At 41.8% G+C, this 16,723-nt stretch overlaps 1 protein-coding gene across 2 annotated transcripts in view; it reads left to right on the plus strand.

Moving 5' to 3' along the window:
- Positions 1 to 1,873: 1,873 nt before the first annotated feature.
- The window catches only part of ERN1 (endoplasmic reticulum to nucleus signaling 1), a 76,595-nt gene continuing 61,745 nt past the window's right edge, over positions 1,874 to 16,723 (plus strand). For both annotated transcript variants that reach the window (XM_083355439.1, XM_083355440.1), the window contains exon 1: positions 1,874 to 2,102. In XM_083355439.1, the coding sequence (XP_083211565.1) occupies positions 2,001 to 2,102 (102 nt within the window). In that variant the 5' untranslated portion in view covers positions 1,874 to 2,000. The remainder of the gene's footprint in view (positions 2,103 to 16,723) is intronic.

Genomic DNA, 16,723 nt, shown 5'->3' on the forward strand with positions numbered 1-16,723 from the left:
CCAGCTGGGCCAATGAGTAATGGTTTGTGGGAAAGTGAGAAGATTCTTTTCAGGTTCAGAGGACAATTACTCTAAAATGAGCACCATGACATTCAAGTGGTTTTCATATAGCAAAATTTGCACAGAATTATATTTATGAAGCATTCTGCATAGACTGATTTAAATTTGACAATTCTTACAAGATTAGGTGTAGATTATTGTGCCTATCATCCTGCCCTTAAATTTCCTAAGTTCCAATGTTGGAAATATTTTTATGGTTTTCGGTTATTTTTTATATCCCTTTTGTATGTCCCTTGGCACTGATATTTTATATAATATAAATATATAATAATAAATATTTAATATTTTACAACTAAAGCGATCAGATCTAGAGTGTTAAAATCTAGGTGACCACTAGAGGGCAGCAAAGAGATATAGAAAATCTTTATCTTTGCTCCCATCCAGTAGTTCTGCAGGCCAATTTGGTAGCTCTGTCAACAATGGTGAGCTATTTCTCATAGCAAAGAAATGTGTATTGGGGGTGTATCATTTCAAAGTAATTGTTCCCTTCATATGACAAAACATGGGATGGGTGGGTTAGAAATGGTTACTATGATATTTGACATGATACTATGGCCCTTGTTTCTATGATATTTAACTCTTAAATTGTGCCGTTTGAGGAGTCGTTTAAACCCTCACCTGGACAGTGCGAATATTCATGCAAAAAAAAAAAGAGCCTTGGTGGAGCAGTGGGCTAATGCCTCCTTAAGTAACACCAGCTGCCTGCAATTAATGCAGGTTCGCATCCCACCAGGCTCAAGGTTGACTCAGCCTTCCATCCTCCCGAGGTAGGTAAAATGAGGACCCAGATTGTTGGGGGCAATTAAGCTGACTTTGTAATAATGCCGCTTGGGGTGGGTGTGAAAGCCCTAACAAGCAGGCATATACATAGAATGAAGGCTACTGCTAAGCTTGTAAGCCGCCCTGAGTCTTCGGAGAAGGGCGGGATATAAATGTAATAAAAATAATAAATAAATAAATAAAAATGAGGACCCAGATTGTTGGGGGCAATAAGCTGACTTTGTAATAATGCCGCTTGGGGTGTGTGTGAAAGCCCTAATAAGCAGGCATATACATAGAATGAAGGCTACTGCTAAGCTTGTAAGCCGCCCTGAGTCTTCGGAGAAGGGCGGGATATAAATGGAATTAAAAATAAAAATAAAAAATCACCAACCGGGCTAAGAATCAGAAGTTAAGTACTAAATCACGTGCGAACAAAAAGACACACACCAAACTCCAGAAGCTGCCCGTGACAGCTTTCCTAATCTTGACCTCTGCCAGTAAGTCCGACTACATAACCTAACATCCCGAACCAGCATGACCTGAGGAGGAGTTGATTCAGGTTTATGGGAGATTCAGGTGTCACATACACCTGGGGCAGGGGCGGGCGGGAGGCTAACAGATCGATCCATTGCCAGAGCTGATTAAATCAAACCTTTGGCTCGCCAGAGGCGGAGCCTTCCTAGGAACGGATCCCTCTTCCATTTCTACAGGCGGGGTGGGTGGGTGTAGAGCAGGGGTCTTCAAACTTGGCCCTTTTATGACTTGTGGACTTCAACTCCCAGAATTCCTCAGCCAGCAAGCTGGCTGAGGAATTCTGGGAGTTGAAGTCCACAAGTCATAAAAGGGCCAAGTTTGAAGACCCCTGGTGTAGAGCTACCTAGGACAGCCGCGTCCACCGACGGAGAAGGGCAAGGGCGGGCGGGGCCAGGCCGGCGGAGGCAAAAATCCCCCTGCCCCAGCCGCGGCACCTCCCTCTCGCGGCTTTTCCTCCCACCCGCCCGGCTGGCTCTCCTCCCGGTGCGTGGCTGCCGGGAAAGCTCCCTGAGGCTCAGCTCCGCCTCCGAAGGAGGGAGGGAGGGCCGGACACGCCGCAGGCAGGGGCGCCGGCGATCGCCGAGCGGGCCCGGCTTTCTGCTTTAGCGCCGCGACGGGCCCGGGGCTGGCTGCGAGGGCGAGCCATGGAGCGGGGGCCGCGGGAGCGCTCGGCTGGCGGTCGCCATCTCCTCCGGCTGGGCGCGCTGCTGCTGCTGCTGCTGCTGCTCCTCCTGCCGGGGCCCGGGGTAAGGAGGCGCAGGAGCGGGTGGGAGGGGGGCACCGAGGCAGGCTGGCCGTCTCGCCGGGGCTTCCCGGAAGGTGGGGGAGAGGGGAAGAGGAAAAAAGTGACAGCCGGTTGCGACATGGGGAACGCAACCGAGGACGGGCCAAGGAAAGGGCGAAGTTAAGTTCCGGGGTTGCGGAGACTTTCTTGCTGCAAGCAGGCGGCGGAGGGAATACGCGCGTCCCGAGCAGCTGTTATTGCAGCTGCGACACTCGCGCAAACGGCAGCCGTGCCCTCCGGTGGGGACGGGGGTAGAACAGACCATCCCGTGGCTGGTTCCGGACCTGACCCGGTCCAGCCTGCTGCTGCCTCCCTGGTCAGCGAAGTGGCCGTCCAGCCCATTTGGAAGGCGCCGAGTTGGGGAAAGCTGGTGTAATCTTTTCTGGGGTTTCTGCGTAGGTTCCCCTCCACACACACACACACACACACACCTCTTTAAAGTACCGAGAATATAAAGTAATTCCTGCCTTTGGTCTGATTTAAACAAGAGTTTTGTTTAAAGTAAGCCCTGTGTTCTTCAGTCACTCTTGTGAGCCTGAAATAAAAGAACATAATCTTGTTCTTGGAACTCTTCAGGATGACAAGGCTGCAAACTGCCTTCATCCTGGAAGCTTTGGCAGTGAATGTGAAATGCCAGAATCTCTTTTATCTTGCTTCCTCTTGCACTTGTCTATCCCACTGCACTCAGGCTATGATCATTTCTCAGCAAGTGAGTAACAGTGTCTTCAGGGGCCAACCAGCCATTGTTGTGTGGGGAAATAACAGCAATGAGGACAGACTTACTTGATATCCCTTGAACAGTGGTCCAGTGATGCTAAGGAGTTATTTGAAAGGTTTGAATGTGGAGGTTTTGCCCTAGGTATGAAAGCAAACAACCTAGAAGCCAGATCCGGCTCACTCACAAAAAAAAAAAACTCAGTTGGAAGACTACAACTGAGACTACCGTGGTAGAGCTCTATAAATTCAGCACAGCTCGGAAAACCCATTTGCACAAAAAAGCTTTCTCCCACTTACAGTGTTAAAAATGGGGTTGTCTGTTAAAGCAAAATATAGGGAAATTCAGAGCCAATAATACAATACTTTCTCGTACAATGCTTAATTAAGTTGTGGGATCTGCTGCCGCTGGATGGGATGGTGCTCTCGTGTTAGATTGTTTGAGAAGATTGACTGGGCAGTTTAGGCTATTTTTAATAGGTGGCTTTATGGTGCAGGATTCTACTTAGAAAGACATCAGTGGAAGTTCGCACTTCCTCATCCATGTCATGTTATGGGCACTTCTTGGTCCAGAGAACATTGGACAGTATGAACCATTGATTTAATGGCTTCTCTAATATATTTTTTTGTCTTCTTTGGTGTGGTGTGGGGGCATATTTTTGGATGGAAACATCTTGGCTGTTTGCTGATTGTCCTAGCCAGTGATTTTTTATAGCTGGCATAATTTTTGTGAGTCAATTTATCAAAGCTTGGGTTCTGAGAAATTTTGCTCCCATTTAATAGAGATAAATCGGATCATTCCACCACTTTTTATAAATTCAATTCTGCAACTGAGCTAACAAGAGGTTTCTGAATCTCTGTGGATCCTTCCTCCCATCCCTTCTCCCTACGGCTCAACTCAGCTTAATTTAGAAAATAGAAAAAGCGTTGTAAATTAATTGTGGTTCTTTGTTATCCCTGATGGACAGTTCTGGAAATGCAAACCTGTTGATATATAATTGTAATCCTATTTATCTTCCTAAAAGTAAAATAGTACTAGTATAGTTATTGATGCTAACACCTACCCCCAAATTGAGGTGGTACATCGTTAGAGGTTAACACATTAGTCTTAGTGAAAGTAATTTGCACCATTTAGTTATTTCAGGATATATGGCCACCATCTCAACCATAGATAGGGAATAGCAATTAAAAAGATAATATAACAATATCACAATAAATATCAATTAGCCTCCAAGGTTAAAAAAAACATTCCAACTATCAACACAACTATCCCATGAGGTCTATCACATATTCTGGTAACAGAGTATGCTGGTGCCTGATGGCACAACCATTATAAAGATAGGACACAGTGGTTTCAAGTTGGTATTTGTGCAGTGGTGTTTGTAGTATGACATACAAATTTAATAAAGCAAATATGGAAAATAATTTAAGAAAGCTCTTTCTCTGTCATCGTTTTGGTGAAGTTGAGAAAGGGGTTACCCATACTTCAGTATTAACAGAACATTATATAATATACAGTATTTATACACCTTTAAAAATGCTTATATTTAGTCATGAACCAAAGGATCTGTAAGTACTATATTAATTTGCTTGCATTATATTTATGATTATTTCTGTCCCTGCAAAACAAATATTCATGCATTTTCTAAATTAGAAACATTTAGAAAATTAGATAGTTTTAGTTGTATTGATAGTTTTTTATTATTGTTTTGCTGTTTGTGCTTGGAGGATTATTTGAAAGGTTGTCAAGATCTTAAGGGACGTGGTGGCTCAGTGGGTTAGGACGCTGAACTTGTCAATCAGAAGGTCGGCAGTTTGGTGGGTCCAATCCCGAGTGCCGCGTAACAGAGTGAGCGCCTGTTACTCGTCCCAGCTTCTGCCAACCTAGCAGTTCGAAAGCACGTAAAAATGCAAGTAGAAAAATAGGGACCACTGCGGTGGGAAGGTAACAGCGTTCCGTGCGCCTTTGGCGTCTACTCATGCCGGCCACATGACCACGGAGATGTCCTCGGACAAGCGCTGGCTCTTCAGCTTTGAAACGGAGATGAGCACCGGCCCCTAGAGTCAGAAACGACTAGCATGCATGTGCGGGGGAACCTTTACCTTTACCTTTTACAAGATCTTAGTTGTGAGTAAAATCAGAATAATTTTGATGAGTAAAGCTGACAAGTATTTAGGCTGTCTTGAAAACAGCATAGAGTTCAGTGGATACTTTTGATTTCACTATTCTTTCTTGCTATATAAAATTAAACACTAATTATGAGTGATCTCAAGTGTGTATAAATCCAATTGCAAAGTGCTTCTGCCACATTATACAGTATGTATGCTCAGCAACGTTGCTGTATAATTTGTATGAGCAAATTGATAAGCTAAGAACTAAGATAGCCAGTTTGATTTAGTACAGGGGTCTTCCAACTTGGCCCTTTAATGACTTGTAAACTTCAGCTCCCAGAATTCCTCAGCCAGGCATGCTGGCTGAGGAATTCTGGGAGTTGGTCCACAAGTCATAAAGGGACCGAGTTTGAAGACCCTTGGTTTAGTACTTAAGGCATCAATTGAGAAACTGGGAAACTGGGAATTTTAATCCTGCCTTGGACACAATGCCAGCTGGGTGATCTTAAGCCAATCACTTTTTTTCACCCCTAGAAAAGCAGTGGCAAATCACTTCTTGCAAAAAACTGTAGGTACTTGCCCAGGCAGTCTCCAAGAATCAAATATGATTGAATGGAAGAAAATATATCCATATCATGTACATCTATCTTAGCATATACTAACAAAGGATAATCATCATTTCAGAGATGGTCTAATTTTCTTTTTGTCTTCTACCTACTCACGTTTCTCAGTATTTTGGGAATTGCAGATCACCATTTAGTGTGTATCTTTTTCAGTTAGCGCCCTTCTCAAATGCAAGAGCTTGTCTCTTTCCTGACCATTGCTTTCCGGCTTTAAACTTAATCATCATCAGTGCTTTGAATTGTGCTTAGGACCAAATTGGCAACCAGTGTGCTCCCAGCAGAACAGGCCAAATATAATCCAATGTAGATTGTTTTCTGGAGCAACTGCATTATCCAAAGACCCTTAAAGTTAGCCTCTTCGATCCAGTATCTTATCTGCAGTCAAGATTATTGTAATCAGGACTGATTCTGTGAGGGTACATGGAAGACATTCTTTGTGGAAGAGCAGGATAAATATGGAATTTTAAAATCACACTGAACAGGAATAGAAAGCACTGAAAATCTTAGAATTATTTTATGCTTAATCATATTAAAATGTTTTTAAGCTCTCATTTTTGACATACGGTAGGTCACATTTCCTTCCGTTCCCCTTTTAATGTAAATTATTTTATAAAAATAACCATTGCTTCTTCTCCATTAAACATATTTTAGTGACTTGTTTTTTAAATGCATGCACACTGTCATCTTGTAACCTAGCAATGTAATTAGAGCACTAGCTGACAAAATAAGCTCAGTGAATCATAGGGCATCCAGGATGATCATCTTGATTGCTTGCGTTGTGTGAAAGCTGTCCTAAATATTTGCCTTGCCCAGATGTCCAGGGCAGGTTCTCAGAAATACAAATGATGTTTCAGCTAATTCACAGGGTGGTTGTGGGGAAGATAGGAGGAGGAAGGAACATAAGGTATGTTTGCTATCTTGAGTTATTTATTAAAAAAAAATAAAGGCAGGATATAAATAAATAGTTGATAGATAGATGACAGACAGATAATTGTAATTGTGTTCCCATCAAAAATAGAGGCAGGATCAGAGACTAAGTTCAATAAAATATTTGCAAAGGTAATTTACATTCTGACTCTACCTTCTGTCCAGTATACCTGGGAACCCAGACAAAACACGATCAAGCTTATGCTAGGAGCCAATGCATTTGGCATATATCTTTACTTACGCTATTTAATTGTTAGAAGGACCCCGTCAATATTTCTCCATCATGATTGCGTTAAGACAGCATTGGGAGTGGCCTGTAGGGTTATTGTGTCTCCTATACCTGTTATGTACATTGCTTCTCTTTTCTTTCTTCCATTTGTTTTCTGAACATAAGTAAATAATCAGGCTGGGAGGGCATTGTTTCACTTAAACAAGAGATTGTGCTGATTCAGCCAGAGTAAACTTACCACGAAAATACATTTTATTTTTTGTGATCAAGGAAAGCCTACATCTGAATCGATTTTAGCTCCAGGGTTTGGTCATTCATGGCTTTTTAAGGAGTTGTTGTTGTTGTTAGTTGCGAAGTCGTGTCTGACCCATCGCGACCCTATGGACAATGTTCCTCCAGGCCTTCCTGTCCTCTACCATCTTCTGGAGTCCATTTAAGCTCACACTCCATCCAGCCACCTCATTCTCTGTCGTCCCCTTCTTCTATTGCCCTCAATCTTTCCCAGCATTAGGCTCTTCTCCAGTGAGTCCTTTCCTCTCATTAGGTGGCCAAAGTATTTGAGTTTTAGCTTCAGGATCTGGCCTTCTAAAGAGCAGTCAGGGTTGATCTCCTCTAGGACTGACCGGTTTGATTGCCTTGCAGTCCAAGGGACTCGCAGGAGTCTTCTCCAGCACCATAGTTCAAAGGCCTCAATTCTTTGGTGCTCAGCCTTTTTTATGGTCCAACTTTCACTGCCATACATTGCAGCTGGGAAGACCATAGCCTTGACTATACGCACTTTTGTTGACAGGGTGATGTCTCTGCTTTTTAGTGTGTTGTCTATATTTGCCATGGCTTTCCTCCTGAGGAGCAAGCGTCTTTTAATTTCTTGGCTACAGTCCCCATCTGCAGTGATCTTGGAGCCCGGGAAAATAAAATCTGTCACTACCTCCATTTCTTCCCCATCTATTTGCCAGGATTTGAAAGGGCCGGATGCCATGATCCTGGTTTTCTTAATGTTTAGTTTCAACCTGAGTTTTGCACTCTCCTTCTTCACTCGCAACAAGAGGCTCTTTACTTCCTCTTCACTTTCTGCCATTAGAGTGGTATCATCTGCATATTTTAGGTTGTTGATATTTCTTCCGGCAATCTTAATTCCAACTTTTGATTCATCTAGCCCTGCCTTTCTCATGATGTGCTATGCATATAAGTTAAATAGGCAGGGCGACAGTATACAGCCTTGCCAGACTCCTTTCCCAATTTTGAACCAATCAGTGGTTCCGTGTCCAGTTCTCACTGTTGCTTCTTGGCCTGCATATAGGTTTCTCAAGAGACAAATAAGATGGTCTGGTACGCCCATCTCTTTAAGGACTTGCCAGAGTTTGTTGCCACACAAAGGCTTTAGCATAGTCAATGAAGCAGAAGTAGATATTTTTCTGGAACTCTCTAGCTTTCTCCATGATCCAGCGTATGTTGGCAATTTGATCTCTGGTTCCTCTGCCTCTTTGAAATCCTGCCTGTACTTTTTTAAGGAGTTACCTAAAGGCAAAGCAAGGAGGCTTGCATCCCATGTCCTCTTCTCTCTTAACAGAGATCAGTCCCAAAAGGCTATGCATTTCCAGGTCCCAGGAAATGATTCCAAAAGCGAATGCTTTTCCCAAGCAACCCATTTGAGAATTCCTAAATGTTCAGGAATGCTCTTGGAACAGACACTTCTCCCCCTGGAGCTTCTACTCTCATCTTCCACCAGCCTAGCAATTGACCAACGAAGTTAGGAAAAGCAAAGACAGATAGCTTCTAATTTCTCAGTAGAGCATCCGTTTTCACCAGAGATAGGATCAGCATCCTCTATAGGAAATCACGCCTGTTGCTTTTTCTGTGGTAGTCATAGACCACATTCTTCATAGAAATATGTTCTTGGCTTCTAATATGTACCTGTTGCATCTGGCATAGGCTTGTTGAATTTGGATGACACTTTGAACATTACTATTTTAATGTTCGTAATAATCAGCATTATTGTTTATCATTACCAATATCCAGAAAGAAAGTCTTCCTGACAGACAAACATCCATATGATTTACCTGTCTGGTTTATTAGCTTTTGATATACGCTAGTATTTTAATTAAGAGTTAATAAACCGAACAGGTAAATCACCCAGATGTTTGTGGGTCAGGAAGACTTTCCTGCTGGATGCTGGTAATGGTAAATAATAATACTGACTATGAACAATGGAAAGACTTTTGGTACGTCAAAAGCATGCAATTCTGCTTTACACATTTCTGTAATCATAACTTACTAGGATCCAAACATTTTTCATAGAATTTATTTTGTTTGCATCTCAGGAAATAAGAGTGGGATTTTTTTTGTGCCATTGCTATCGTTGTGGTAGCATGGTATGGTAGAAGCTACCCGATTAGTGTTGGCTGATATTTAAAGTAGTACATACTAAAATGAAAGGGACGCGGTGGCTCAGTGGGTTAGGACGCTGAGCTTGTCGATCGGAAGGTCGGCAGTTTGGCGGGTCGAATCCCGAGTGCCGCGTAGCAGAGTGAGCGCCTGTTACTCGTCCCAACTTCTGCCAACCTAGCAGTTCGAAAGCACGTAAAAATGCAAGTAGAAAAATAAGGACCACTACGGTGGGAAGGTAACAGCGTTCCGTGCGCCTTTGGCGTCTAGTCATGCCGGCCACATGACCACGGAGATGTCCTCGGACAAGCGCTGGCTCTTCGGCTTTGAAACGGAGATGAGCACCGGCCCCTAGAGTCGGAAACGACTAGCACGCATGTGCGGGGGAAACTTTACCTTTTTACTTTACCTTTACCATACTAAAATAGTTCAAGGCAGAATCTTGTTTTAATCCCCTTCCCCTCACCCTTATTTCCTCCCTTTGGATTCCTATTTCATCTTATGGAGGGGGATAAGCTCCACATAGCATCTGTCTACAGTGTGTGTTAGCTGGTGGATTGAGGCTATAAGAACAGAGGTGCACACTTTTGCACAAACACACATGTGTGGTTTACCCATCCATCCCATTCATGTAACACACAATCAAGGATCAATGGGATAAAATTTTTGTCTCTACATGCTAGCAGTCAGAATTACTGATTTCCTCCAGCCAGTAGCAAACTGTCTTCACTGCCAGAATTGCTTAACTTTAAGATCTGTGGCAGTGGCCAGGTTTTGAAGGTTCATTTTAAATAAGGTTGGGGACCACAGGAATATCAAGGAATGCCATTCTAAAGGACAGGCTCCATGACAGAGAAAGCCCATTTCCTGAGACCCATCAAATGATACCCCTCAATCAATGTGACCATATTAACTCTGCCAGATAGGGTGGGCAGAAGCTACTGAAAGTAAGTGCTCCCTCAAATAGCAGCTCCTAGGCCAGGTAACCAATGCCTTGAATTACACCTAGAAGACTAAGGTAAAGGGTAAAGGTTCCCCCGCACATGCGTGCTAGTCGTTTCCAACTCTAGGGGCCGGTGCTCATCTCCGTTTCAAAGCCGAAGAGCCAGCGCTTGTCTGAGGACGTCTCCATGTTCATATGGCCAGCATGACTAGACGCCAGTGCACGAAACGCTGTTACCTTCCCACCATAGTGGTCCCTATTTTTCTACTTGCATTTTTACGTGCTTTCGAACTGCTAGGTTGGCAGAAGCTGGGACGAGTAACAGGCGCTCACTCTGTTACGCGGCACTCGGGATTCGACCCGCCAAACTGCCGATCTTCTGATCCACAAGCTCAGCGTCCTAACCCACTGAGCCACCTACTGGTAGTCAATTTAGCTCACAAAGCAGAGATATTATATGGGCATACCACTGCACACCCATAGCTGCCCATGAAGCCACTTATGGGATCAGCTGCAGCTTCCAAATGGACTACAAGGATAGCCCCATGTAGAGAGCGTAGTCACAATAAAATGTAAGGTGGCCAAAGGTGAGGAGGCCCATGTGCCATGTACAAAGGGTTCAAGCTTCCAATTGCTGCTTGAGCAGGAGGCACAAGTTCAAGAAATCCCCCAAATTATGTACCATCGCTGAAGGAGGAAGGTTGACCCCACTCAGGACTAAAGAGGGAAACCACTCCAGACTTGGGTGGTCCAGACATCCACAGCCACTACATCATGTCAGGGTTGAGCCTATTCTTCCCTAGCCAGACTCACAAAAAGATTCCAAGCACTTGAATAAGACCTTGACAACATTACATCATTGTCCCAGGGCCAAAAGGTACAACTGGGTATCATCAGCATACTGATGAAATCAGACCCCAACTGAAAGCTGACCTCATCCAGCAGCCTTGTATAGATGTTAAACAGGAAGGGTGAGAGTGTCGGTGACATCCTTCTTCATAACTCACAGAAACTGGCCTTCAGGATGCTGTTTTGTACTCCTAGTGTTTTCTGTTAGGTTGTGTTGAAAAGGACCCCTCCTCAGTGAAAATACAGACACACACACACACACTGAGGAGGGGTCTTCTAGAGTTTAGAAGTGGGGTGCTCTCAATATACTGTTAACATCCAGTGCTGCTTTTTTCTTTCCTCCAATTCCCTGAGCATTACCCAAGTCTGATAATGGATGAGCGAGAACAATCTTGATACAATCATCTTTGTTGTTCCAAAGTTCCTTTTTCAAAAGGCAACTGGACCATCTTTGTTTTTGCTTGAAGACAGTTTGCTTCTCAGCCAAGAAGAATTTTCAGTCCTGAATGAAATTTATTCTCTCAGAACTGAAGAAGTTTCTTGGATGAAAAGCAAAATGTCTTCAAGCAAAAACAAAGAAAGTCCAGTTGCCTTTTGAAAAAAATCGCCTTTGGGAGAACCATGATCTGGATGACTGAGAGTCTCCATAGACAATCATCTTCATTCTCAAAAGGAGATGGGCAGCATATAAATTTAATAAATAAAGAAACTTTAAATTAAATCTAGAGAATGTAATGATCCCATTGATAACTAGGATTAAGGAACTGAGGTTTATCCCATTTGGGACAGAAATATGTTCCATTGAATAAGCAGGTTTACTGTCTGGAAGTACTGCCCAGCTGGCAACGATGGCGTATCCACTACAACCCTTCCTGAACCAATCAGATTTGGCAAAGGTTATTCATGTAAGTTGGCAGTACTTATGACCACAGTTGAGCCTAAAATTTCTGTTGTTAAGTGAGACATTTGTTATGTGAGTTTGGGGCCATTTTATGACCTTACATGCCTCAGTTGTTAAGTGAATTACTGCAGCTGATAAGTTAGTAACCCATTGACTTTGCTTGTCAAAAGCTGATCACATGACCTTGGGACTCAGCAACGGTCATCAATATGAATCAGTTGGCAAGCATCTGAATTTTGATCACATGAACATGGGGATGCTGCAAAGCCGTAACTGTGAAAAACGGTCCTAAGTCACTTTTTTCAGTGCCGTTGCAGCTTTGAATGGTCAGTAAATGAACTGTTGTAAATCAAGGACTACCTGTAATAAAAATGTGTGGCAGCCATGCTGCTAATAATTGCAAGATGCATAGGTCATACAATTCCTGCTATGACTGTTTGCTGCCAGTTATTTATTGGACACCATTAAAGGTGTCAACCTTTAAACCCTAACATTCCACTTAAGACTGACAGCCTCTCTTATTACAAATCTATCATATTGTTAAGAGCTGTAGGAAAGCCTCCTCTGAAGATATCCAGCTACCAAAGATTTACCATCCTGGCACACACAAGTTCCTCCTGTCTTACTCCCAGGCTAAAGAGCACACTCCTTTAAGTGCCTCAGGTTTAGCAGGTCTGTAAAGAACCATCTCTTTCTTTAGGCCTTCAGCCCTTAACTTGTTTTAGAATTTATTTTACCCCTAATTTTTAACTTTTTCTTATACCTTGTGTTTTTATTATTTCTAGCAAACTGGAAAGTTCCTATAGTAGATACTAAAACCTACATTATTTGAGTGGCAGATGGGTTGGCTTACAGCAGGAGTCTTCCAACTTGGCTCTTTTATGACTTGTGGACTTCAACTCCCAGAATTCCTCAGCCAGTGTGCTTGGCTGAGGTATTCTGGGAGTTGAAGTCCACAAGTTATAAAAGGGCCAAGTTTGAAGACCCCTGGCTTAGAGAAACAGTTGCTGCAGACTGGTTAAATTATGGTATCCCTTCAAGCATTTTGTAATACTATAGAAAAGAAATGTAACAAACTCGTTTTAATTAAAAAAAATAGCCCGTTATATTTTTATTTAACTGCCGAAGTCTGATGGGCAGAATTGATTATTGTATCATTCATTGAATTGTTAAGTTTGTTTAACTGGGCACCATGAAACTGAAAACATAGGGAAGACTTTAAAATATTCATGTTCCAGCACAACAGCACAATACCTGGGCTGAAATCCCTCTGGGTATCAGATCATAACATCATAGAATTGTAGAATGAATTCTATGCTATTTTAGAGAGTAATTCCCACTCAGGTGTACAACATTTCTACAAAAACTTCAGAGTATTTTTTTTAAGACATTTGTGATCAGTATTTTTTTATGCACAACATATATACGCGTGCCATTTAGCAAAAAGCAGGTCTTGCTGTCTTCAGTGATATGATCCCCAAATAAGCATGCTTAGGATTTTAGTCTCATAGGATTATGTGTTGCCTCTGATGAGCTGTGGTAAACAACTTGTTCTGAACATACAGCTCTGTTAAACAATAAACAGGAACTACAGGAGGGCTATATATAATCAGAAACAGCTCCTTAAAGGTAATATTTTCTTGTGTTCCATAATAATTAGATAAAAGACATAAAATGTTAAAATTGCCATTCCTACCAGTATTCGCCTTTGTTATCATGCAGGGCCATCAGAAGTACTGGCTTGCTTTTGAAAGTCACTTGGGTTTTAGCGCATCTCAGTCTAAAATACTAAAATTCCAACAAGTTGGTGCTGTGACTGAATTTTAGTCTGTATGTATTAGTTACGGTTTTCATGGCCTGGCAGATCTATGATTGCGTTGCATGACTTTTGATTTTGATGGTGCTGTTTTAAAAAAGCAATCTATGTTAACAGACTTTAAGCTGTTTGGCTCTTTGAATCTTAAATTCAGGTCTTTCATAGTACATATAGAAACATATATAATATTTTATGTTACATGCATCAAAATATAGAAATAACAAAATGTTGATATGACTGATAAGTTGACATAGGAAGAAGAAAAAAGAAATGGCACTATGAGAGTGTTGGCTGTAAGAATTGTGGCTAAACTGAACAATCTTAACTCCCACTTAAAAGTGGTCTGGAGGTTTGCAGCCTAAATCTGATACTTCTAACATAAATCACAATCTAAATATTTTGGCCTCAGATAGTTATTGTGCTAAAACATTTTTACAGGAAAGGGTATCCTAAGCAAAATAAGAAAATATATTATTTGCAGTTAAAAATAAATGAAAATAAAGGGGTCACTAATGGGTTTCCCTAAACTCATTTTCTTCCTAGGATTTTTGGTTTTAATTTGAAGGAAATAAGAGGGTCTGTAAGTTTTGGATCATGCGTATTTGGCTAATTAGTGGCTAAGACATTCTTACAAAATTCTCATGTAGGTAACGTAATGATAATGGATGGAAACAAGTTGGTTATATTGTGAATAGCAGTTATTTATGGCTGAGAATTCCAGTCAGTGTTGTGGTTAAAGGAGTCCTTAATATTGAACGCAAGAACATTTGGAAGAAGAGGCATAATGGAATAAATGAGAGATCATCACTCTATGTTGTTCTTTACTAGAAAACTATGTCAAATTTAGAATCCTATTTCTCTTTCAAATTTAATAAACAACCAGAGACTCAAACTGAAAATAAGTTGCAAATATGCAGAAATTAAATAAATGAGTCAAAGAAGATAGTTGAAATTATTATGACTCATAGACTCAGAGATGACATATTGAAATAATTGTCATTACCTGTACACCCTGTGCCTCTCATTTCGTTTTATAGACTTACAGACTTCACTTGTAATTGCTACTTGCAAGATTGTTGCACGTTTTAGATAGCTGGATGAGAAGTGAAAGAATGACGAAAATTACACGCAATGATACTGCCTGTTTAACATGGATATGAGACCCCCTTTTTGCAGTACAGGTGAAGCTTTTCAGGCCAAGATCTAGTGTTGCTTCTGTATTTATTTGTCAGGCTGGTAAGGCCCAGCTCATAACAGCCCCGGATGGCATACAAATTAAAAACAGAATCCAGAATAATCTCATTCAGATGTACAGATACCTGATTTAACCCTGTAAGAGCCAGGTCCCTGACCTGCTGTTTAAGGGACAGCAGGTCAGGGATATTCAAACTGAGGGTGTGTGTGTGTGTGTGTGTGTTGCAATTGCAGAGGGTAGACACTGCAACAGAAAAAATACACGCCATTTGGGTCCATCAGACGGCATTGCTTGTAAGCCGCCCTGAGTCTTCGGAAAAGGGCGGGATATAAATGGAATTAAAATAAATAAATAAATAAATAAATAAAAATTGCTTTGAAGATGGGACCTGGAGCATCCTCACTCCATTGGACATTCATCTTAATATCAGCATGCTAGACAGCAATCGAAGGATAAGCCAACTGGATGCTTTTCAGATGCATTGATTTAAAAATACTACAGTCTCTGGGCATTAGCCAGCTGGCATGGATAACATCCATTTGCCCCCATTTATCTGTTTTAATCTCTTGTTTTCAAAAGTAGTCAGTAACCCTGGCATAACCTAGCTTAGTTTAGCCTGGGACACAATTTTGGAGTGAGTTCTAGTCCTACCTTGGGCACGAAAGCTGCCTGGGTGATTTGGGGCCAAACACACTCTCTCAATCCAACCCACTTCAAAAGGTTGTTATTGTGGGGAAAATAGGAGGAGGAAGAAATATTAAATATGTTCTCTACCCTGAGTTATTTATAAAAATAATAATAAAGAGTGAGATAGGATAGAATGAAATGAGAGATGCCTTTAAAAGGCCATTTAAACAAAATAAGTGAGAGGTTTTTTGTTGATGTTGTTATGCTACAATCCGGTACATCAGCCTTTCCAGGATGGTAGCCTCCAGATATGTACCTGCAATTCCCACTATAGCGCTCCATACTGGAACCCAATGCAGATTGGTTCTGAATGGACTAGTGATCAGATTGGGAATAATAATTACTTCCTAAATGTAGTGGAACCTCTGCTACGGATCACTTCTTAATGTTGAAGTGAAAGGAAATGGTTTTGCTTTATGGGTACATGTAAGAGCTCCCTGCACCTGTCAGTTGCAACCTGTGTTAAACTTTTTTTTTCTAAAGCAGGTGTTTCCAACCTTGGCAACTTTAAGATGTGTGGACTCCACCTCCCAGAATTCCCCAGCCAGCCATGAACAAACAGCTGGAAACCACAGCTAGTTCTTGGTTCCTCTTCCGTTCCTTATATATATTATATATATTATATAATATATATATATTATATATATTCTATTTTAAAGTGTACTTATTTGTATTGTTTTAACTTGCCCTGTAAACCGCCCTGAGTCCTTTGGGAATAGGGCGGTATATAAAATCAATTAAATAAATACATAAATAAATATAACCATCAGTCCTTTAATCCTATACAGCAGGGGTCTTCAAACTTGGCTCTTTTATGACTTGTGGACTTCAACTCCCAGAATTCCTCAGCCAGCATGCCTGGCTGAGGAATTCTGGGAGTTGAAGTCCACAAGTCATAAAAGGGCCAAGTTTGAAGACCCCTGCTATACAGGTTCTGCTGCACTGGGCAAGAAGGAAAACTTAGGCAACTACACAAATTGTAATGTACCCCCCGCCTCTTTTCCCAAATCACAAGTTAATCACTCACAGAGGCAGGAGGAGGCTCATAGATCACATAAAGCAGAGGTCCTTAACCTTGACAACTTGGCAAGCTGGCTGAGGAATTCTGGGAGTTGAAGTCCACAAGTCTTAAAGTTGCCAAGGTTGGAGACCCCTGACATAAAGAGTCTAAGTGGGCAAAGAATACAAGGCAACCCCCGCCC

The sequence above is a fragment of the Vipera ursinii genome (assembly GCF_947247035.1).
Source record: "Vipera ursinii genome assembly, chromosome: 2".
In the NCBI taxonomy this organism is placed as follows: Eukaryota; Metazoa; Chordata; class Lepidosauria; order Squamata; family Viperidae; genus Vipera; species Vipera ursinii.